This window comes from Microtus ochrogaster, chromosome 16, assembly GCF_000317375.1.
Source record: "Microtus ochrogaster isolate Prairie Vole_2 chromosome 16, MicOch1.0, whole genome shotgun sequence".
NCBI lineage: Eukaryota > Metazoa > Chordata > Mammalia > Rodentia > Cricetidae > Microtus > Microtus ochrogaster.
The window spans coordinates 35,347,235-35,371,249 of NC_022018.1; the positions used below are offsets into that span (position 1 = coordinate 35,347,235).

The 24,015-nt window shown below is 40.7% G+C and overlaps 1 protein-coding gene across 3 annotated transcripts in view; it reads right to left on the bottom strand.

Moving 5' to 3' along the window:
* Cdkal1 (CDK5 regulatory subunit associated protein 1 like 1) overlaps nucleotides 1-24,015 on the bottom strand; it is a 549,403-nt gene that overhangs the window by 444,523 nt on the left and 80,865 nt on the right. For all 3 annotated transcript variants that reach the window (XM_013349127.2, XM_026783099.1, XM_013349128.1), the window contains one exon: nucleotides 18,576-18,660. In XM_013349127.2, coding sequence (XP_013204581.2) covers nucleotides 18,576-18,660 — 85 coding nt within the window. The remainder of the gene's footprint in view (nucleotides 1-18,575; nucleotides 18,661-24,015) is intronic.

A 24,015-nucleotide genomic window follows, 5' to 3' on the forward strand; every position in this document is an offset into this window, starting at 1 on the left:
GGGCTCTATATTCATGGATAGGAAGACAATATTATCAAATGTCAGTTTTTATCAATGTGATTGTGTAGTTAATGCAATGGCACTCAAAATCCCAGCATGTTGTTTTGTGGATTATCAACAAAGGGATTCTAAATAGAGAGAGACAAAGTACCTACAATATCAACACAATAATGAAGGAGGTTCAAGTCACAGGAGTGCCACTGACACTGCTCAAGTTAGAGACTTACCATACAGTTGGCAAGACAGCTCAGCGTGTACAAGCACTTGCCACATAAGCTGGATGACCTGAGTTTCATGCCAAGAACCCACAGTAGAAGGACAGAACCAACTTCCAAAAAGTAACCTTTGACTTCCATAAGAACTCTGTGGCATGGTCCCCTGTGCATGTTCCTGTGTGCAAGCACACACATATATACATAAACACACACACATACACACCAAAACATAACAAAAATAATAATAATTTTTAAATAAAAATTATTTAAAGAGTTCAAAAAGGTCTAATAGAGAGTGTGCTATTCTCAAAAGCATAGATGTCAGTGAGCAAAATAAAAAGGCCAGAAAATTCAATGCAATCAATTTAATACTTGGCAAAAGAACAAAAAGCAAAAACCTAGAGGCTGGGCTGGACAGACGATTCAGCAGTTAATAGTACTCACTGCTCTTGTAGAGGACCTGAGCGCAATTCCCAATACTTTCTCAGCTGGCTCACAACCACTTGCAACTCTGGTTCCAAGAGGATCTGATACCGCTGGCCTCCACAGACACCACACACATATACCCACACATAAATACATATGCGTAAAATTTAATATAATTTTTCAAAAGCACCATCCCATAAGTCAGGCATGATGGTATAGCTCTTGGGAAGTAGAGGCAGGAAGATAATGTGTTTGAGGCCAACATGGGCCACAAAGTGATTTCTAAGCCAGACTGGACCACAAGAAAGACCCTGTCTAGAGGGGGCTGGAAAGGAATGATAGAGAAAAGGGAAGATAAAAAGATGTTCCTCATCATGCACTATAAGAAAAAAAGATATATAAAAACCACATGCCTCTTGCAATGGACAAAAACCTAAAAAAGCAAGTGTTACCCTATACACCACAATTGCTGCAATCATTCAGGACAGCTTGACTGGGGAACTAGATTTGCTTTCTGCAAAACTGGCAATCAGCCTTTTCAGTGTCTTCCCAAGACATAAAAACGTGTATCTCTTATGAACATTTGCATATTAGTTTTTAGCTCCTTTTCTCACAAAGGCTAAACCTTGCAATCAAGATGCCTGGCAATAGGTGAATGGAGAAACAGGATAACCAGATGGCATTGCTGAGACTGTGACTGCATTGTCCCTGTCACACCCTCAGAACAAAGCTACCATGCCACCTGCTAAATATAAGACAACTGTTCCAGAGCCCAGGTCTAGTAGCAAAAAAAAAAAAAAAAAAATATTGGGCAAGACTCTGCCTTACTCACATTTTATCCAAGGCCTCCAACACAATGCCTGGCATAAAACAACAAATAGTTCATTGGCAAAGCACAGTGAGAGAGAGAGAGAGAGAGAGAGAGAGAGAGAGAGAGAGAGAGACTCTCATCTGAACTGGCCTAAAAATAAGGCAGATGGGAGTGCCCAACTAAGGAGTAACCAAAAAAAAGTGAGTGGGCTTCCCAAAAGTGGAGCACGCTTAGGGCTAGGGCTACTCAGAAATATTTCACAGTCTACACTACACCCAGGAGTTCTTGTAATAAGTTAACAAGGTTCTTAATCTTCACTGACCGTCTTATAAAAGAATCACAAATACATTCAAACCTGGGAAAACAACAGAGGCAAAAGCCAACCAAGAGGGAAGAAGCTTTAACTGTAAGTCTCTAACATGTTGAAACAAATCAAAACCATTCATCCTCCCAAACCCACTTTCAATTGTTAACAAAATATCAATTGTACACTTAAGGTCTTCTATGCTTTGGTATGTTTGGTGTCAGAATTGTTATTTTGTCTTCTTAAAATTACATCCTGATGTCAGGAAACTTTGATGGATCAAACAAGATGCCTCTCTGCAGCAAGCAAACAAAAAACACAGGTTTAATTTTGCTCTGTTACAAACAGCCTCTCCTTGCTGAACAGAACAAGCATTGTTAGCTGTATTTTTTTTTCATGTTCTTAAAGCTCCACAATTTGATCCAAAAATGCCCTGTTGGTGCCAGCTGTGCATATAAAGCGATGTTCAGAAAGCAAAGATTTCCTTTTAACCAGAACAGAGTACTTTCAAAAGAAAGACAGAGGGAGACAACTTACCCACCCATATTAATAAAACCTTCCTTACAGAAAGAACAATTCCAGGCAAGTGACAGCCCATCCTCCTGTTAGCTAACCTTAAAAAGAACCCATAGTGAAACAGTCGTGATTTGAGCTAGTGAACATGAGCATCAAACAGTAGCGTATTCTTAGTAAGAAATTGGTCCTGGCTTTTCTTAGCCTGGTGCACACTCACAAGCAAAGTCAGCTCAAATGTACTACCACACCTGCAAAGTCTAACAGCACTTGGGGTTCATTAAGAGAACCGAAAGCTTTTAAGACTCAACACCGTTGTTAATATCACTGTAATCTCATATGTGTTCTTCCAATATGGTTCAAAACCTCAGAGCATTACATGATGTTTCATACAGGAGTCTTTCTCTAAAGCCATCCAGCCTTAAAAAGATTAATTCACAGTTGAAGCAGGGACCATGTGTGTCTCCGGCACTAACTACTGTCATGAGATGATTGGTACCTGAAGGAACAGACAAAAGGACCGGCCCACAAGACAGTCTGAAGCATAGGTCAGCTCTAGCTACAGGTAACAGTACTGCTTATGCCCACCCTGTACCCACAATCTCAAATTACTAAATGATCTGTTTAATGAATTCTGTCTACTACCACCAATTGTAATGACTCCTTTGTCAGCCAATTCCAAAGACAAGAAACTCCTAGGAACAATCATGGTCTCACATGAAGAGGGTTGGTACCAGACTGGAGGTCCCAAGGAGGGCAATGAACAGAAAACACAAACTTCACTTGAAGGGTTTTCCTCTCGGCCTAGGATGTGTTTCTTTCACTGACAACTATGTTCCCAGAACTCATTTGTGATCTAGATTTGGACATATGCCTTTAAAACATCTTCCTGAGCAGACACATCCAAAAATAAAGCCATTTATCACAAATTCCACTAAATACCAATGAACATTTCATAACGAGTATTAAACAAAGGCACGAAGATACTCAAAATAATTAGATGAAGAAAGACACAAAAGGCAAAGACAAAACAAGAAGGTAGGAAAGCATTCTTAAAATTTGAATCCTAGTAGGAAACAATTTAAAAAGAAGCAAAATAAAAGGAACCTGTCATAAAACTATAAAATTATTATTATGTAATTACATAACAGAATTGACAACAGAAAAAAAGAGTTCACAGGTTGAAAAGATGAGCGAATTTAACTGGAACAATCAATTCCAAGACAAACCCCTACTAAAAAGTTTCAAAAATAAAAAATGTTCAGACTCTCTGGGAAGAAAAGATAAAGTAATGAACAATGGTGAATATATTTAACTAGCATCAGAGATGCCAAAAACAAAATCAAAAGTAATGTAAAACAAGAATAGAGAGATATCCTCCTAATAAGCAATGAAAGGGGTGTAAGTGGTTGGGGGTGGGGGGTTGTTGGTTTGTTTTTGAGACAGGGTTTCCCTGTAGCTGTGGAGCCTGTCCTGGAACTAGCTCTTGTAGACCAGGCTGGCCTCGAACTCACAGAGATCCACCTGCCTCTGCCTCCCGAGTGCTGAGATTAAAGGTGTATGCCACCACCGCCCAGAAAACATTGTGGTAAATAGCATCTATAGTAGCCAATTATTAGGACAGAAACCTGTGTGACTTGAAAATAAAATATACTCCATAATAACCCACGTGTGAGCAGGCCCTCACTGGTGGCATTATTAGAGGGTTCTAGACCATTTAGGAAGGACAACCTAGATGGAAGAAACAGGTTTCTGAGGCAGGTCCCTTGGGGTTTCTTGTCCTTGGCCCCTGTTCTCTGTCTCGGCTTCCTTCCCACAGTGGGGTGGAAAGAGTCCTCACCAAGGCTCCCAAAACTATAATGTTCACAACTTTAAATATGTATATGGAGCCAAGCAGGCATGCTTGGAGGGCTCTGGAACTTTAAGCTGTGTCTGCCACGTGACTTTACAAGGAAGTTCAATGTTGGGACTAACATTGGCCACATGACTCTTAAGTCTTTGGAAATGGTTTGTGAGAATTTGGGAAAGTTTGGAGAAGCAAGATGGAGAACAAGAATGCTATGCGTGGAGTGGATAACAGTGTCAATTCTGATGGCCTCAGAAAACCAAATGCTGACAGGAAAGTGAACAGCAACAGTTCCATGCACAAGGTTTCACTTGAAGTAAAGGTGCACACACTGAACTAGAAGCCACTCATGTTATGCCATGACAAAGAATTTGTATTCTTTTTATCCATGCACCTGTGGGAAACTGGCTGGCTTTCAGGTGATAGACATTGACTGAAAAAAGTTATGGCAACAAAGCATTTGGGCAGCAGCATGGGCACCTGGGTGATGCTGCAGCTTTGGTAAGATTTAGAGTAAGAAATGAGGGGGGAAACAAAACAAAAGAAAAACAACAAAAAACAAGTGCAGGAAGACATAAGCACTTGTAGAATTCAGAGTGAAAGAACTCATGTTTAAAGTTGTAACCAGAGAAGGTGCAGAGCTTTATACTATTAAAAAGAAGCCACACCAATTGCAGCAGGAAAATAAAAAACATGCTTTGAATGTAGCTAGGCAACCTCATCACCTCAGGAGCAAGGACACAAATGTGTAAGAAGCTAAAAAGACATACATTTGCAAAAGAAGACCCTTACCACTCCACTTACTCCCAGTCACCTACAGAATTGCTCCCTAGGATTTGTTTCCCTATGTGCAGCTTAAAGACCTGCAGATGCCACTGGATGTAGCCTCTGGTATAACTCATGCAGATAGAGTGCATTAACATTGACCCGCTGGTGCTAATTTTATGTGGATACAGAATACAAGACTGGTTCAGCCATAGAGGCTTCCAACAATATCTATCAAAAATAGTGGGTAAATCTATCCATCTTCTGTAAAGTTAATTCAACACAGTGATAAGATAAACAATATAGAATGAACCATCCATCAATATACAGTCAGTTACATAAAAATATCATACACACAAAACTGAACACTATGACTCTACAAACAGCAGCAAGAAGAAGTGTTTTATAAACTGATAATTTAAAAAATGAGACCGCTTCTTACACATATTAAGTTATTCCAGGATGCACAGTTGGATGTAGAAAGGGAACAGAAAACAAAAATGAAAAAGAAGATAGAAGAAAAAAAGAGAGAGGACGGGGAAAGGCATGGAAACAGCAGGAGGCTTGCTGGTGCAGGCTGCGGTAAGGGGCAGAGGATGGTCACCATCAGACTGTAAGCATCCACTATAAAACTTTGTTGTTGCTGTTTTTAAACTATAAAAATACATTAACCATAACCAAAAAGAAAAATAAGTGTCACAAATATTAGCTCTTGAGGAATCTGGTTAAGGAATATATGCAAATTAGTATATTATTCTTTTAACATTTCACTTTGTCTAAACTTATATCAAAATTAAACTTTTATAAAAAAGGAAGAGGACACATAGAAAAGAAGAACCACTCCCTGTCCACATGGTATCCAAAAGTGACACGACCACTATACAAACAAAGGAAACCTGAGTGAAGACCAAGCTGGTATGCAGAACATGACATGACAGAAAAATAAAGGTAGGAGGGTGAACAGAACCCAGTACCCAGGATGCTTGACAGCATCTTTGAACCACTAAATTAATCAAAAGTGGAACTGCCCATCCTTGACGCCGCTCATGCTTTGAGATGATTAATTTTCCTTATTGCTGACAGACACAGCTGTGTAAATTAAATTATGCAGAGTCAACATGAGTTCAGACTTGAAAAGGGCCTAAGAGTTTAAAGAAAGAATACCCAATCACAAGCAAATATCCATGAGATGGGATTACCATGCTTACCTAACTCTATTACAATTATTGGGTTGTTGGCTTTTTTGGAGCCCATTCCCTATGGTGGGATACCTTGTTCAGTCTTGATACAGAGGGGAGAGTATTGGTCCTGCTTCAACTTGGTATACCAGACTTTTTCAGCTCCTCAAGACAGGCCTTACCTCCTCTGAAGAGTGGATGAGGGGAGAGGATGGGGGGGGGAGCAGGAGAAGGGAAAGAAGGGAGGAACTGAGACTAGTATGTATAATTAAAATATTTTAAATAAAATAAACAATTATCAAGTTGTGTTTCTATTATTTTTAAATATTAGTTTTATTTTAATTTTATTTCTTTATTTAATGTGTATAGGTGTTTTGTAGGTATGTTTGTCTGTGCACCACATGCATGCCTGGTGTCTACAGAGGCATGGATCACCTGCTTGAGTTACAGATGATTGTCAGCCACCATGTGGTTGCTGTAAATTCAAATCCTCTGAAAGAACAGCCATTGCTCTTAACTGCTGAGCCATCTCTCTAGTCCCCCATATTCTTATAAACAGACTACTTCTCAAGATCTGAGACTGTCTCTTTAGTGTTTAATTGACAAAGCCTTCAATACATAAAAATCCAACAGCTTCTCATGAAGTTAATATCAATTCTCTCTAGCATATCACATAAAATTAGCTGGCTAGCTGTGATAAAAGTATCATTTAATTTGGAGAATTAGAAAGAATTTGGTTTGGAACAATTATATTTTGTAGACAGGAACAGGGAAAATTGAAGTCAAATGCACAGAGTATTCACTGTAAAATGGGGGAGACATTCCATACATATTTAACATGGAGGCCAGGGAACATAAACATTTATTTCAGATAAAAGCTCCAGACCTGCTATCTTAAGGTTAGTATCTGGAATGTGTTTCTTCTGACTGGACCGAAAATAGAAAGATGAGCCAAATGATATTTCATAGGAGTGATAAGAAAAGTCTAGAAGATTCTATCTTAATTGACAGGGAGAGCTAGTTAAATCTCTAAACAGCAGCACATAGACTCCAGACACATCAGAACACCATATTCCTGTGTATGTGAAGGGGTTCAGGAAAGGATAATGTCAACACAGTCACCAGTAAGTGAGAGAGAAGGTACTTTGAAGTACAGTAGTGACATGGGTGCTTCTCAACTGGACAGATTGCTGGAAACAGATTCTGAATCAGCTGCTGGTAAATGCATTAGGCTGTGGCCAGAAAGGAAAGCACCTAAAACACTCCCAGGAAGGTAATACACTTTGTGTATTACAAACAATGATGCAACAAATGACAATATATTCCAATCCTCGCAGGCAGGTGTTTTTAATATCTGTAGGAAAGGTCATAAAACAATAGATTGCTAGATGAAGGGGCACGTGTGGTTTTCATTTTATACTACTTATCAATAAGTCACGACTTTCCCAGGAAACTATGGGAGTTCAAACCTCCATCAGCAACGTGACAGCACAAACACTTCTTCCCCACATTCAAAGAGACTGGCCCTGCTTTTCTAAAACTCTAGTGAACTTAAAAAGAATCTCACTTAATTAGTAATTTATTTTAATCCCTGACTGCTAGCAAATACATATTCTAAGAAAAGTTTCTTATTTATTTGCCACTAGCACCTCCTCTTCCACAAATTATTTGTTCATATCTTTTAGATCTTTTTAACAAGATGTTGAACTTAAGCAATTCTTCAATATCACTTATTTATATTCTAGAACTATATACATGCTATTAAAGGGTAGGGAAAAAAGTGTAACTAACACATATTTCATGGCAAAGATACTCAATCATAAATGAAAGAGCCTGTGGATAAGTTACAGTAAGTGTCATATACACGCATACACACACGCACACGTGTGCATGTGTGACTGTGGTTACTGTGCCTGAGTGTATGTACTTATTTTAATGGTTTTATTCTTCATTTCTGCCTTAATCACACCTGGACTTCCACAGGCCATATAGAAATTTCAATCACCAAGAAGAACAGTCTCTTCACACTCTGTGGCTGTGATACTGAGTGCCAGATGCACCTGCCATTTTGTACAGGAGCTGCAGGACTTAGTCTTCCACAGTTCAGGCCTCTCTACAAAGAATCCCACATGTGGTATGTAGGTTGCAAATGTTCCCCGACCAGGACTACAATGTCTGATTAGAATCCAGTTTAATTTCTGCATGTGTTTAATTCTACAATGTGTTTCTCGTTCGGCTTCCAGTTACAATGTCTTATTAAGAAGTGTCGTAAATTTGGGAAAAGCATAAGGGACCTTGGGGCACTACTGTTCTTGCTGTATAAGCTGTTAGGTACACAAGTAATCAGGCTGTAGTTATTACTCCGGCACTCACTGTAACACTATCCACAGGCCCTTTCAGTAAGTGTGGCTAAGCACTTCTATCTGGAAAGACACATTATCAAGCCTTGTTTCTGTTTCCTTGTATTACACTTAGAGGATTGTATTAACCGATATATATATACGTGTGGCAGTAATTACGACAGTCATGGACTTTTCTTAAAAAGTATACTTCAAAATACAAATAAAATAATGATGAAGTCTGTTGAAGTTCAGATGCACTGCCCATGTCTATAGGATAGATAGCAAAGAATCCCACCACACCACCATCCAGATTCTAGGATTTTTAACCTCTCCTTCATCGCTGTGGGGACCATGATAGGACCTCTGCCAACTCAACCTATACAGTGCCCTTTTTTACAGGACTCAGAATGTTGGTGGCTTTTCTAACACCTGGCTGCCTTAGTCACTTAAGTAGTGGGACAGTGGAGGGATTCAGAAACATCTCAGGGAATCACTGCCCTCAATCACTCTGGATTCCAAAAGTCCTGATTAGAATCTACACTACTCCAGCTGATCAACAAGGTGGCATGTTTCAAAATCTTCTTTATTTGACAATCTGAAATGATGACACAAATAAAATGTTTGCTGCCCAGAAGAATGAGAAAATTGCAAAGTTTCTCAGAACTGTCAATGCGATATGCACCAGTTTTACTCTCAGGATTTGATAATTGCTATTTTTAAAATTTATTCTGATAATACAAAATCCTATGTTATTAAAGAGGTAAAATTGAATATTACAAGAGTAAGTTAGTTTCAACTATGAATGACCCATACACTGTACATTGATCCAAATCATACTCTCGGTTAAAGAAAAGCATGCCCTTTCCTTAACTACTCTAAAATACTGACAGGCACTTCAAGAAGGCACCAAATTAAGCCTTTCAGTTTTACCTGATTCCTCTTGCAGAAAACAAAAAAAAAAAATGTATAAGCCTGAGTACACATTGGCTAGTTGGCACAAACAATGCACTGCTGACTTCTAAACCATACGGTTAAAAAGGTCTTTGACATCACTTTCACTTGTATTTTTTCCCAAAACAATTTCTGTGTGATGTCATCATTATCTTTCTTCCTGTAGTGACACTGAAAAAGTATGCTGGACCAAGGAAATCAGAGCCCCTGAGTCCACCGCGCCCCATTAGGGACACTGAAGGCAAACTGTGAAGGTAAATGTGAGATCAGAATTGAAGTCTCCTAGCTTCCCTCAGACAGGATCCAAGGACAGCAAACTACAGCAAGCCACACCCTGGGGAAGATTAAAATTTATTTTTCTAAATCTCCACTCTTAAATCTAACCTTACATTTTTATCTTATAAAAGGAACTATTGTTCTCAGCTATAACTTATTTTTAGAATTATACAAAATACTGTTTTCTAGTATTTAATTATAAAATGAATTTAATCCCCACATAACCTGTTTCCTCTAAAATATAAATTCTATTCCTGTTTGCCATCCAAATTCTTTTGAATTTTCTAGTGTCTAAGCCATGGTTACAAAGATTGTATGACAGAGTTCAGTCTCAGAGATTACATACACACCTTCCTTACAGAATCCTTTTCAGATATGGCCATGTAGGTTTTAAGAGTAGAAAATACGTACAAGTCCCAATTTTCTTTAATACATTCTGCAACATCAGAGCCATGAACGTCTGTGTGTTTTGCTATTGGATAAACAGAATGAGGGAAAGTTCTCAAATGTCAGTCAACTGTGTTATTTCTTAAACAGTCTGAATACAGATAAGAACAGAAAGGTCTGCTTGCAAATATTTTAAAAACCTCCTCTAAAATACCGGCCCTAGAAAATGATAGAAAGATAAAGAAAATGTGTTCCTTACTGCTGAGTTTACTCCCTGTGATAGGGTCATCAAGCCAACCCCCAGTGAACAATCTCTAGTTCTGTTCTTGCACAGCCCTAATTCTATTGACAACAGTGGACTACACCCAGAAGAAAGGGAAATACACTGTGCTTTCTGGCCTCTTTCACATGCAGGTAGTTCTCTGATAAAGGCACAGACAAGAGAGGCAAACTCTGGTTTTGAGTAGAACTTAGAAAGTACCTTTGAAAAAGAAAGAGGCAGTCTCAGTTGGCATACTTTTCTTCCTACTTTTGGGGAGACACATGTGGTGGCTGGGAAGTCACAACTGTTTAACACCATCAGAAAAGGGCCACTAGTAATGTAAACTCTTCAGTCCCTCCTACCCCTCAATTGTGAAACCAAACTAACAACATGGTAACTGTGGAACTGGCATTAGATCAGAAAAATAAATCCCCTATCTTATTTAAGCCTCTATTTATTAGGTTTTCTATGACATTTTCTAAAGCTAAGTGCAAAGTAATACAATCTAATAAGAAAGAGATACAGAAAGGGTCTTTGAAAATCCACCGAGGAAGATATTAGTCCGACAGAGGCAGAAGGTGGAGGGTCAGGAAGATAAGCATCCAGAGAAGCAAACAGACAAGGCGGTGCACTCATTTGCTCAAGGATCACCATCATCTACTGCCTGCAACCCTGACGGTGGCTGCCCCGGGAGACTGAGGGGAATTCAGGCAAGAAGAATGTTCCAGTACAGAGATACTCATAAGGGGTGACACACAATCTGTGCTGGACTGTGCTTACATCCACCTTCCAATATTTATTCATCAAGCTCCATCTTGTCTCCAAAGCTACATCAGGGCCTCCACATAAAGTTACAAAGGGGAAAAAACCCTGTGGAAGACTCACATCATAGTTAGTATCTCAAACTCATAAAGCACTCTCTAGCCAAAAGCTGGGCTGCATACTGCCTGAAGATTGTATCTTCCCTCCGCTAGCACCCTAGCCGCTCTCCCTAAATCACAGAAGACTGTACCTCAATGCACTCTCCAGTCTGAACAACTCATTCGTATGGCCCAGAGAACACCCAAAACTATAAATATTTCATATTTGGGTAGCATGAGCTAAGTGGAAAAGGGTTTTTCTTTTCTTTTGTTTATTATCAGTTATTCAACAACTCTGTGGAAAAATTAAGAAAAATTACGTTTGTCATACTCACAGAACACAATAGGGAGAAAAAGGGCTGTTTACAAACACACAAGATCAAGGAAAATATCATTCAAACCAAAACAATAGAAAATCACTCTCAGCTAAGAGGACAGGCTTAGAGCATGGTAAGTTCCTCTCTGATCCTGCTACAGCAAGACTCTGCATGCCTTCCAGAGCCTCCACCTACAGAGCTCTTAGGACAACGGCCAACACATATATTTAATTATGTAAGAATTCAGCACTATCGGCCAGCTGTTACCATTCAGAATACACTGACCTCTTTCACTCACTCTCTTGCACAGAATGGCAGAAACAAAGCAACTGTTGATGCGACAGTAATCATGAAATATGCAAAGTACTATTCTCCAAAAGACTTGAGATAACTCCACAACCCAGCTTTGCATTTTAAAGTGATTTGCTCCCTCTCAAGTGCTTTTCTGTTCCTTATTTGCAAGTTCAATGACTAATCTAACCATGAGTTCCTTTTGTTTCTATTCCTTTAAAAAGTCAACCATGAATTCAAATACATTTCCTAGGTTCTTTTCAATCAAATTTCTCACTGGAATACATAATAAGATGACTCTCTTCTGCCCCTCCATGCATCTCTACGTTCCATGCTTACAGGATAAGCAATATAAGGGCTGTCCTACACACCCATAACTCTTAGTCCTCACTTTCAAGAGAAAATGAAAATTAAGCTTCATTTAATGTTCATAGAAAGCTCATTCCTCCAATAGTACCCTCAATTCCAAAGCAGCTGAAGGTGCCGGGAAGGCCAGGAAGGCCCACAACAACAGAGAGTAGACCACACAAACTGTGACACATAAATAACCGCCAACAAACAAACTCACACATGGCGGATGGAACCACTGCTAACCCATCAACAACTCACCAGAGAAACCTGCACTGCATCAGATCAACTTTGGATTCAACTCAGTGAAAACCTCCTCAGCAACTAGTTAGCACCAGACCTGCAACAGACCTGGGCACCTCAGAAATCAGAACAGCAGTCTCTCTTTCCTTCCACAGCTGTATCTCGGCACCCTAAACCCTAATACACAAACTTAACTTTCCCAACACCGTCACTTCCTCACGCGTCTTCTGCTCTCAGTCTGGTGAGCTCTGGTGGCTTTTGCTCATTCACAGAAACTACAAACAATTGGATGCTCAAATGTAAGATAATGCTGTAATGTTAATAGTTACACAACGGGCTTGGTGGTGGTGGCCCATGCCTTTAAAACCAGCACTTGGGAAGCAGAGGCAAGAGGATCTCTGAGTTTTAGGCCAGCTGGGACTTAAAGATTAAGTTCCAGGGCAACCAGGACCACACAGAGCAACCATTTCAAAACAAAAACAAAAAACAAACAACTTGTAAATGACAATCCGCTTGACTAAGATATTAACAGCGAGCTGCTGAGGAGTGGCAGCAGAAGGAAGGACTCTGCTCCTTCCCAAACGTGAAAAGAGAATTCAGGCAAATTAAACAAATATGTATTAAGTGAGAAATAATCAGTGTGCCTCAAGCTCAAGACAAAACAACACATTTTATTCTCTCTGACTGAACACGACCCAGGAGTACAATACTGAGGCTCTTGGCTGGTTTAGTTTGGTAGAAAAGAAGGTAGTGACATCCACAGCCCAGAGCTACCAACATGGCCAGGTGACTCCAAGGCACAGGTGTTCTCAATGTTGTCCCTCAGGAAAGAAACAACAGAACAACTATGGCAAAAACTGGCTGTCACCTCTTCAGGAGAAGAGAGGGAGGTCCCTCCCTCGCCTATAGGAAAGCCAGCAATTCTTAAAAGAGAGTCCTCAATGAAACATTTGAAAATTAGTATGTTCTTCACCTATTTTTAATATTTATTTATTATGTATACAATATTCTGTCTGCATGTATGCCTGAAGGCCAGTAGAGGGCACCAGACCTCATTACAGATGGTTGTGAGCCACCATGTGGTTGCTGGGAATTGAACTCAGGCCCTTTGAAAGAGCAGGCAATGCTCTTAACCGCTGAGCCATCTCTCTAGCCCCTTCACCTATTTTTAAAAATACACCGTGCCTTTGAAATGGAACCCATAGTAACGTTGGCCCCCAAAACAGAACTAGTAAATAGTCACCAAACAAACTAGTAAATTGTCACCAAACAGAACTAGTAAATAGTAGTGGCAACAGCAGCATATAGAAAGAGTACCCAATGTTCCATGAAGCTGAGGCAGATGGATTAAAGGCTTGAGCATGGTGGACAACTGGAGACCCTGGTATGGTGAACTCAGGTAACTGTGGTCACCGACATGGAAATGTTCAAGAACACACTAGTCCAGAAAGCGGAAAGAAAGGTAGGGTCTGAAAAAGACACAGAAGGAGCCAGTCTGCTGCAGTCCCCAAATGATGGAAATGTGTGGAGAATGGGAGAGCGACCCACAGTGAGCAGAGCAACAGAGAAGACATTGCCTTAATAGACAATGTGTAAAGCCACATGGGCCAATACCCCAACTGACTTCATCACAAAAAACTGGTGTGCAACAACGGGTGAAGCAACAAGATTGCACGGGGATGCGTCCCACCTGCTCCTGACATAAAACTGAGATCAGGTCAAGCCACCCAAGCAGGTAAGTGAAACCCAAATGTGGGCTGGGGAGATGGCTCAGTGAGTAAAAATGCTTATGCTCAGGCCTAGTGACCTAGAATCGGGTCCCTAGAAGCCATGCAGAAGTGCAAGCACCTGTATCCCTGCTGCAACTATAGGAAATGAGAGCTAGGGGCAAGAAAGTTACAGAGGTCAACCTAGCTTAAGTACAGGTAAGGACACCCTGTCCCCAACAATGTGGCAAGACAAGGACAGGCAGTTGAAGGCTGTCCTCTGACCACCACAAGCATGCTGTAGTCTGCGCATGCCCACATTCTCACACAAACATTCTCCCCCTTCCTTCCTCCTCGTGTGTGTGTGTGTGTGTGTGTGTGTGTGTGTGTGTGTGTGTGTGCGCGTGTGTGAAAACAATGTGAATTAGCTAACCAGTTTCTTACAAAAAGTCAAATGAGGCCCAGTGTGCTTTTATTTTCTATCAATTTTTTTCATTTAAATTAAATGAAAATTAAAATTAACCGAGGCAATTATAGTTAAAAATATTAGTGAAGCTAATTAACAACATAATCGGTTGAGACCTTCACTTTCTTTTGACCAGGGTGATTAATAATTGAGAGGACAAGCCCTTGTCTATCCCTAGCAGCTCAGCTTATTCTTTGAATCAATTTACTTCATGTATTCTGGCTGAAATAGTACTCTTGTTCCTCTGTCAATGTACAAAGAACTCAGAGATAAATCCACGTAAAACAAACAATATTTCCAAGGTAGGGTTGAGAGTAAAGCCATTTGTTACTCTGTTCAGCAAAACAAGGGATTCCCTGTAGAGAAAAGACATCACACAAAGCAGGTAGCCAGTACTTCAGGCCCACCTTTCCTGCAGTGTCTCTCTCTCTCTCTCTCTCTCTCTCTCTCTCTCTCTCTCTCACACACACACACACACACACACACACACACACACACACACATATATTTTAACTATTCATGTGAGTCATTTTCTTTGGCTATCTAACCCATCCTATCAGCAAGGGTGGTTCAAAATGGAATGACTTGTCTGTCTGCTTTATCGAGTGACCACAGTGCCCATTTTGGGTAATAATGTACAAGGTCAAACAGAGGTCATCAGTCCATGATCAAAGCATGCTGGCTGCTCTTCCTGTCTTTACATGGAACACACACGCTGTGTTTATTTTTACCAGCCTCTACGTGACCTCCTTTAGGTGGCACGAGAAAGACCCCACACTTCTGAAAAAGCAGAAGCCAGAGGCTTTTCTCATTTGATACTCTCATTAAGACCATTTTTTTTCAAACTTTTGATCTTTTTCATTTACTCAAGGGTTTCTCAAGTTAAAGATCATATTGTTTAAACCACAGTGGAATAATGAATCAAACAGTAACTGGGTACTGAAATGCTCAAGAAGAAACAGAATGATCCACCAGGCAGCATCATGAAACACAGGCCCCCTAGCAGTTTTTATTTGAACTAGAACAGCCAATAACAAGAGTTCAAAGTTCAAGGCCAGTCCAGAAAGTCAGATTCACTTCTATTTTTGTTACATAAAGCTGCTATGACTTTATCAATCTGATCAATGATCTACCATAAAACCTCAGGAACATTAAAAAAAAGAGAGAGAGCACCACTGTCGTTACACACACCATAAATGAGACTTGTATCAATCACATGAAAAACACAAACCCCTGTCGCTCACCTTTGTTCCTGTTATCTTTTTATAATGAGGAGGATGGTTCTAACTCATGGTTCAAGAGGCAAAATGAAGTGATGGACAATAGATAATTAAAGGCAAACAGTGACTAGAAACCAAGAATACACTGGAAAGGAACAAAAGCAGATGCTCAGAGACATGACAAGTAAGAACGAGTGACAGGCCAGGACAGAGCTTTGTGTAGAGCACATGCACGGCAAGATCCAAGCCCTGCGGTGGAGCTCAGTGGTAGAGCGGGTTCTATGCCCGTGCCAGAGGGATTTATTTATAAGTACTGATAAAGCAAAGCAATTGCTATGGATATGTGATCCAAGGAAGAAAAAAGACTTTGATGTCTAATAGAAAGGACTGGCCACCACAGGATGGACAAGTATCTCATTCTATTGAAAAGCATAAACACAAAATACATACAAGAGATGGATCCACAAGATGAGGGCAGATAAATGTGTACCATAGTAATTACATATTTATTATATACATGTAATAATGTATGACTATATAAGGGTCACAAATTGGACATATTTATCATTTCTTGTTAGGAGATGGCAATAAGTAGAAAGGCATGAACATAAAGTGAAACGCTCAACAAAAGTCTTCATGTACATACATGTCACTTGTACCTGATAGGTTCTCAATGTAAATTGTTTTTGATATGTTACCTGATTTTATATTTACTCTGGAAACAAATCAAACATTAGTTGAAGTGTTACTTTAGTAACACCTGGTATAGAAGGATCAAAAACCTTTAGAGTCATAACAAATAATCATATAGAACGCTATTTTTCATTTTTCTTTCAATCAAGAAGAATAGTCCATTAAGGGAGCTCTGCTTGCAGCTCCTAGCTCTGCAGAGCTCTAAGAACACGTTTCCTTCTGGGATTAGTGCAGCTTCATCACGTGTCACACTGACATTGAGGCTCATTCACCACAGAACTGCACTGCTTACAGAGTCGATAGCAAAACCACTGGGAAAATTGCACGGGGGTTTTCTTTCCTCTTTTCCTTTCAATCTTTCCTTATGTTTTTTTTTGGGGGGGGGGGTCTGCCCTGTATGTTGTTCTGGTGATGCTGTGGGGTGAACTCAGGACTCCACTCACATGCTCTACCACTGAGCTAAATCTGAAGATAGACTAATCTGTATCACAGACCATCATCTTCTCCAGACTGCAAGTGTGGGCCTCAGTAGTGCTAAACTGTTTTGTATAAATTTTAACTGTCCTATAGACAATGTGGCTATGACAGATTTCTCAGTCAGAGAGAGAGAGAGAGAGAGAGAGAGAGAGAGAGAGAGAGAGAGAAAGAGAGAAGTTTCTGGAAACAAACAGCAGCATACTCTGCTATGGTTTAGATCTGCTCTACTCCTGGAGGTAGCCCTCCATCTATCTCTGCTCCATCCAGCCTTGCTACCTCTGCTGTGACACAAAAATTTTTGTTCCTTTTGAGTTAAAACTGTCACCTTGGCCTCTCACCTGCACGTACCTGGCATACACGGCACACACAAGTGCATACATATAGATTTATTTTATTTTTTTTAATTTATTTATTTATTAAGGATTTCTGCCTCCTCCCTGCCACCGCCTCCCATTTCCCTCCCCCTCCCCCGATCAAGTCCCTCTCCCTCATCTGCTTGAAGAGCAATCAGGGTTCCCTGACCTGTGGGAAGTCCAAGGACCGCCCACCTCCATCCAGGTTTAGTAAGTTGAGCATCCAAACTGCCTAGGCTCCCCCACAGCCAGTATGTGCAGTAGGATCAAAAAAAAACACACACTGAGACAATGGGGATGATCTTTCGGGAATTCACCAAGACCAGCTAGCCTGGGTCTGAAAAAGCATGGGATAAAACCGGACTTACATACATATAGATTTAAAATAAATATTTAATAAATAAATAATAGAAGCGAAGCTAAGAAAAGACCTGGCTGGCAAGGCAATGGAAACTAGGTAACGCATCTGGGACTGATTAGAGCTGAGTGTGTTAAACGGCAATGGAAATGAGCCAACGGAGTCAGAGAGGCTGAAAGCCTAGGAGGAAATAATTTATACAGTAAGCTTTCTAAGGATGCAGTGAGGAGACAACCTGAACAGCAAGGACTCAGGTACCAGTACCCTACTGGAGCTCCTGGCACACGCCGCACCACTGAGAGCATGGCTAATGGGAGGCAAAGATGGCTATGGCAAGCAATTTCACCAGAAATGCCTGCATCCTCTGAGAAGAACACACAGACCAGACAAATTAACTTCACAAATGTTCAAAATGCATTATGAAACTCCTTAGTAAAACACTGTTCATCAGATAAACCCCCCCAAAAAATAGCAGCTTAAAAGTCCCACTGGATAACATTTCAGTGGCTTCCTTAATCCAGCTGGGATGTTTTTATTTGTGAGTTAATTAGAATAAAGTGTTTTTATTTAAAAACTATTTAAAGTCTAACTCAAACTTTTTGTTATATACTCAAATATTTAATAATATGAGGAATCATTCAGTAAAAGGTAAAAGATTTATATGAGCTGAAGAGAAATCAGAGTAATATAAGAAATCTTTCAAAAGCTTATCTGGAGATAGTGAGAGGACTCAGCGGGGTAAGGCACTTGCCACCAAGACTGACAGCCTGAACTCAACCCCAAGGACTCTCACAGTAGGAGAGAACTGACTCCAGCAACTGTCCTCGGGCCTCCGTGTGCACACTGTGGCACGTGCACACAAATACCTATATGCTTGCTAAAAGTAAAGGCTTCTGAGTTAATACTGGCTGATACTAGTTCCTCCCTTGGTTATCTGAAAAGAAAAGCATGGGGACCTCCTCCTTACTTGATTGAGTTTCGGAAGTGGTCTTCAGCCGGGTTTTTCACAGTACAGCTGTTCAGGAGCCACAAATCTGCATCTGACGCATTTTCTAGTAAAAGAAACAACACAAAAAAGAAAAGATAAATACTACATTTAATCAAATCAAAAACACGCAAGTGCTTACTTACCAGGCATCATGGGAATGCTAGGGAATGGGGAGAGCAGGTAGTAACAAAGGCGAGGGGACAGTTACAGTACTGCCAGTCAAAGATCACTGCTCAGATCAGGTTGGGGAGCCTGTAAATGCAGGGAAGCTGGAGGAACATATACTGCATCATTTAAAGTCTTTCACTATTACAAGCAGGGCTCCAGTGAGTGATTGAGTGAGTGAGTGATTGAGTGAGTGAGTGAGTGAGTGAGTGAGTGAGTGAGTGAGTGAGTGAGAGAGACAGAGACAGAGACAGAGACAGAGTCTGTGTGACTTTTCTCAGGTTTCCTTTGGTATCAAGCATAAAGAAGTGGGACTGTTGAGTCAAAGACTAATTCTTGAAATGCCCTTGTGCACTGTTAGGCTCCTGAACGGGAGCATCACTGTACACCCCAAGGCACAGAACCTGTGAGTGTGGTGCACTAACCTTGCCACTAGATGAGCAGCCACCCCTTTGGACTCCTTCTTGACAATCTGGGGGGAAATGGGACCCCAGTGACAGATACATGTAAGCTCTTCTTCTTATCATAACGTGGAATTTTCCATGTTTACTTCTGAAGTTTTTTTCTTTTTCTGCCTTTCATTTGTTCTACTGGGCTACTTAATACTCATGGCGGCAATAATGATATATCTATGACAGGGATCACAACATTTTTCTCAACTTTTTTTTGGGGGGGGAATCAATTTTTCATGACACTTTTCTATTTCTAAGGCATCAAACTGGTCAACTTTTTCTCCCTTTTTCCCCCAATTTTGCCTTAGAATTGTGAGTCACAACTAAGACACTTCCCCTCTTCCATGACTGGAAAGAAGCATGTCTGTTCCCTTCCAATAGGTGCATGATTTTGCATTTTGATTTCTGGTGTTACATGTTTACACTGATATACATGGATCTTATTAAGTATTTTTGAAAAGTGAAATAAATGCTTACATTTTCCTATCAAGTTGGAAAAGATTTTTAAATGTAAAGCTATTTAATATAAGCACAGCAATGTGGAAAACTTGTGACTTTTGCTCCCTCGCTGCCATCCACATTGATTAAACACTCAGAAGGCAAGGTAGGAACAGCAACCAAACATTGAAATGTTCTTCGGGACACTCATATCACACATCTAACACATAACGCATATATGAATTCAAACATACCCATATACATACATATATATTAAAATTCACTTTGATGATTAACAAGGAAAGAAGAACTAGAAAGCTTATATAGCCTTTGGAGAAAGATGGCTTAAATAAATAGGTGACCCATGGTTCGGATCTTATGTACACCCAAAGGGCCATATGGTAAAGCACGGACACTGGTACTCAGCACTGTAAGTGGTGGTGGAGTTATCAAGCATAAGTCAAACTACAGGATGTTATGGTTTAGATATGAAGCCTGCGGAAGGCTGAACACTTGATCCCCACCAACTAAGCCACCTCACAAGCCCCAGAGCCATCTTTTCATTTTCTGGTTTTTTAAAACCTTTCATAAGCGATGGGGTTTTTTTTTACAGTTTAATCTTTAGAGACAAAATAAAGCTTAATTTATATCATCCCATACTATTTGAATTTCTAAGATTCATCTTTATTTTGTATACACATGTTCATCTGTGTGGGGGTATATTCACATGAATATAAACACCCACAGAGTCCAAAAGAGGGCAGCGCATCTTTCTGGAGTCAAAGGTGGTTGTGAGCTTTCCAAAGCGCTGGGAACCCAAACTACATGCTCTTAACAGCTAAGTCATCTCTCAAATCCCTGATACAACAAATAAATAAATAAATAAATAAATAAATAAATAAATAAATAAAGACTAGTGCCTTTGTTTGTGTTAGCTCATTGGCAGTGAGGTGCTTGTGCCACTGTGTTCATGTAAAGATAAGAGAAAGGCTTGTCGAAGTCGCCAGTTCTTTCCTGCTATTACATAAGTCCCAAGGATCAAACTCAGGTCAGCAGGCTTTAGCAACTCGTGCCCTTACCCAGTAAGCCATCTCACTGGCCCTATTTGACTTCTATTACATTTATTAAGTGTGTGTGCAGGAGTGTGTAAGGGCATACAGAGGTCAGAAGAGAGCTTACAGGAGTAGCTCTGGAGACTGCTTGGCACCAGAACACTGAGCCACTGGCCCCGCCTACCAAAGAAAAGCAGGTACTGCTTCCTTTTCTCTGAACTGATAAACCTGCTTCATCTTTGTTGATTCCTTCTTAATAGTACTTAGAATGGCTCACTTCCTTTCCACCCGGAGGTGAGACTACGAACTACCTCCCTTCTGTGATCCAGCGTGGAGCGTGGAAATGAGGACCTGATACAGATCCCCTGCTAAGGGCTTTAGTCACTGAACCGAGAAAATGAAGGCCACCAACCAACCACCCACCCAGTCCAAGCATGAGTAAAGAAGAACAAATATTTGTTCTAATCAAAATGTACTGTTTCTAAACTATTTCTTTACACACACTAGAAACTGCTTTTCGGTCTATGGCAGTTAAGCCCCGGTTGGTAATAATGATCATCATTAACGTTATTGAATACATATTGTGTCGGGCAGGAGGCCAGGCATACCACATACATGTAATCCTGCCCTTGTGAGGAGAGTTCGACTTTACTGCCATTGTCAGAGAAGGAGCCTCAAGCTTGGAAGGGAAAAGCGACTTTCAGAAAGTCATTGGTTAAGGGGTGGGCGAGGATTAGAGTCCCGACAAACTGACTCCACAGACTGTGAGCTTGAGGAAGCAGCACGTCTCACTAGCAGCCCTCTACCTCCCAACCAAACGGAATGCCGAGTGTACCTAAGGACGACACCAAGTGGCGTGACTTGGCCTTGAGAACGCTGCAGGGTGTTTCTAGGCTTCAAGCACAGCCGTTTCTCCATTTCTGATATTTCTAAGATTTTGAGCAGGTCGGCTTTGGTCTGCTCTCATCAAGGGTGGGCATGGAAGGAAGTAACAAGAGAGTTAGTAACAAATGAGACTTATTAGCCTGAAGCCCAGACACGCCTTCCTGCTCCCTGCAGGCTTCTGCACGGTGCAGTTCAGCAGCATGTAAAACAAAGCATTTTTCTTAGACAGTTGTTCCATGTGAGAGACACCGGAAGAGCAGCAAGGAACAGTCACAGGCATACAACCATAGACTTCAATGTGGAGGGCAACCAGCAGCGAGGAACGGTCAGAGGCATACAACCATAGACTTCACATGCGGATGGCAACCAGCAGCAAGGAACAGTCAGAGGCATATATCCATAGACTTCAATGCAGAGGGCAACTGGGCAGATACAAATTAAAAGCTCACAAACAATAACGCAAAGAGAGAAGAGATAGATTGTTTTGGCTTCAAAAGCATTTTTTGAGAGTTTCTTTCCCACAGAACTCTGGGAGACAAGTCAAGCCCAAACAGTTTGAATGTGCATTAAGCTTACTCAGACTCGGGAGTTTATTTACATGATACAAATCATAGAGAGCCTGCTAAAAACTCTGAGAGTAAACTATGTGTTCTAAGAGAATGTTCCTTAAGGTGTATCTTAAAAACAATATCTTCTTAAGACCAATAAGAGATAAATAAAAATGCTGGTCCGAAGCTAATTTTTGCACTACAGATCACCTACGATTCTGTTTGCAGCCAATGTAACGGTACACTAAGTCTGTTTCTGAAAAGCACTGAAAAGGGCTCATTAGAAAACAGTCTCCCTTAGGGATCTAGAGTTGGGATAGTGGGAGGACGAGAAGAAAGGAGAGGAGAGATGACAGAAAAGGACAAGAGACCTAGAGCGCTAAAAGGACCCAGACTTCCTTTCTAATTCTGAGCAGGAAGGGGCCCTCAGATCCTGAGTGAAGGTCATGGTGGAGAGTCCCTTCATGGAGCAAGATGCAGTAGGTCCTGGGGACATGATACAGTAGGTCCTGGGGACAAGTACCTACTCTTGCAGGTACCCTCGCAATGAGTTTGTTCTTGCAAATTACTACATAGACGTTTCACAGAGGTTAGAAACTAAGTCAGCATGAACTCTGTTTACTGAATGAAGGAAAATAACTTTCCGTTTAAGTGACAAGTAATAATAGCTGGAAAAACTCGCCAACAACTACAAAAATTCATTCTATAAGTGTGTATCCTGGTCATAATTAAAGTGGAAATGCAGGACAGCCATGTACTCAGGAGAGAAAAAAGCACTGCTAATAGTCGTTCTCTCGCCAATAGCTAAGCTGACCACACACATAATGACTCAGAGGTCACTGAATCTAAAGAGTCCAAACAGCGTTTCTATGCCTCTGTGTTGTGTCTGCTTTCGAAAGCGAGGACCGGAATACCTGAGCCACCATCTCCCATCCTCCCTTAACTGTCTAACAAGCTGTTTTCCTGTCACAGGAAACCTTCAAAGCCCATGGTTTAATACATAAAAGTTCAAAACACAATTTGATCCTTACGTTTGTATATCCACATAAAATATCTTCATATATCCTAAAAGTGATATAACAAAAAAAAAAAAACTTCTATTTAGCTAAAGACTTAAACAACCCAGAGGCTATCACTCACTTGCAAATTGCCAAACACATCTGGTTTCTGTCAGAATGTATACAGTTCCCAGTTGTTTATCGCTAATCAGTAAGTCAAGTCATCTGCTAAGAATGGTGCATTTCCAAGATCAGAATTAACCCTGACTGAAATACAGGGAAGGTTAATCTAAGAGTCAGTTCTGGAGTTGATTTGGCAAGTCAAACCAATAACCAATTTGGTTACTTGAGGAGGTGGGGTGGGGATTACCTTACCAGAGAAAATGGCAAGGTAAGAAAGACTCGGAGGATCTGTGAAGAGGGTTGCTACAAAGGCCAAATAAACAAAATGATACTGAGTGTGACTGAGGACTAGGAGAAAGTCCAGTCGGCACAGTGCTTGCCAGACAACTATACAGACCTAAATCCCAGCCCTAGAAGCCATGGACTAAAACCAGGTATTGTGGCACACACCTTAATCCCAATATGAGGAAGAGGACGAGCATGTACGTCCCTAGAACTCATTAGTCAACCACCCTTGGTAGGTGCTGAGCCAAAGAGACCTGGCTGCAAATCAAGGTGGAACGACAAACTGCACCAAGTCTGTTTTCATTGTGTTAATTCTATTACTAAAAAGTAAACAGCCAGCGGCTTTGTACCTTTAATCCCAGCACTCTGTGAGTTCAAGGTCAGCCTGGTTTACAAAGTGAGTTCCACAGCCAGAGCTGTTACAAAGAGAAACCCTGTCTTGAAAGAAGAAGGAGGAGGAGGAGGAGGAGGAG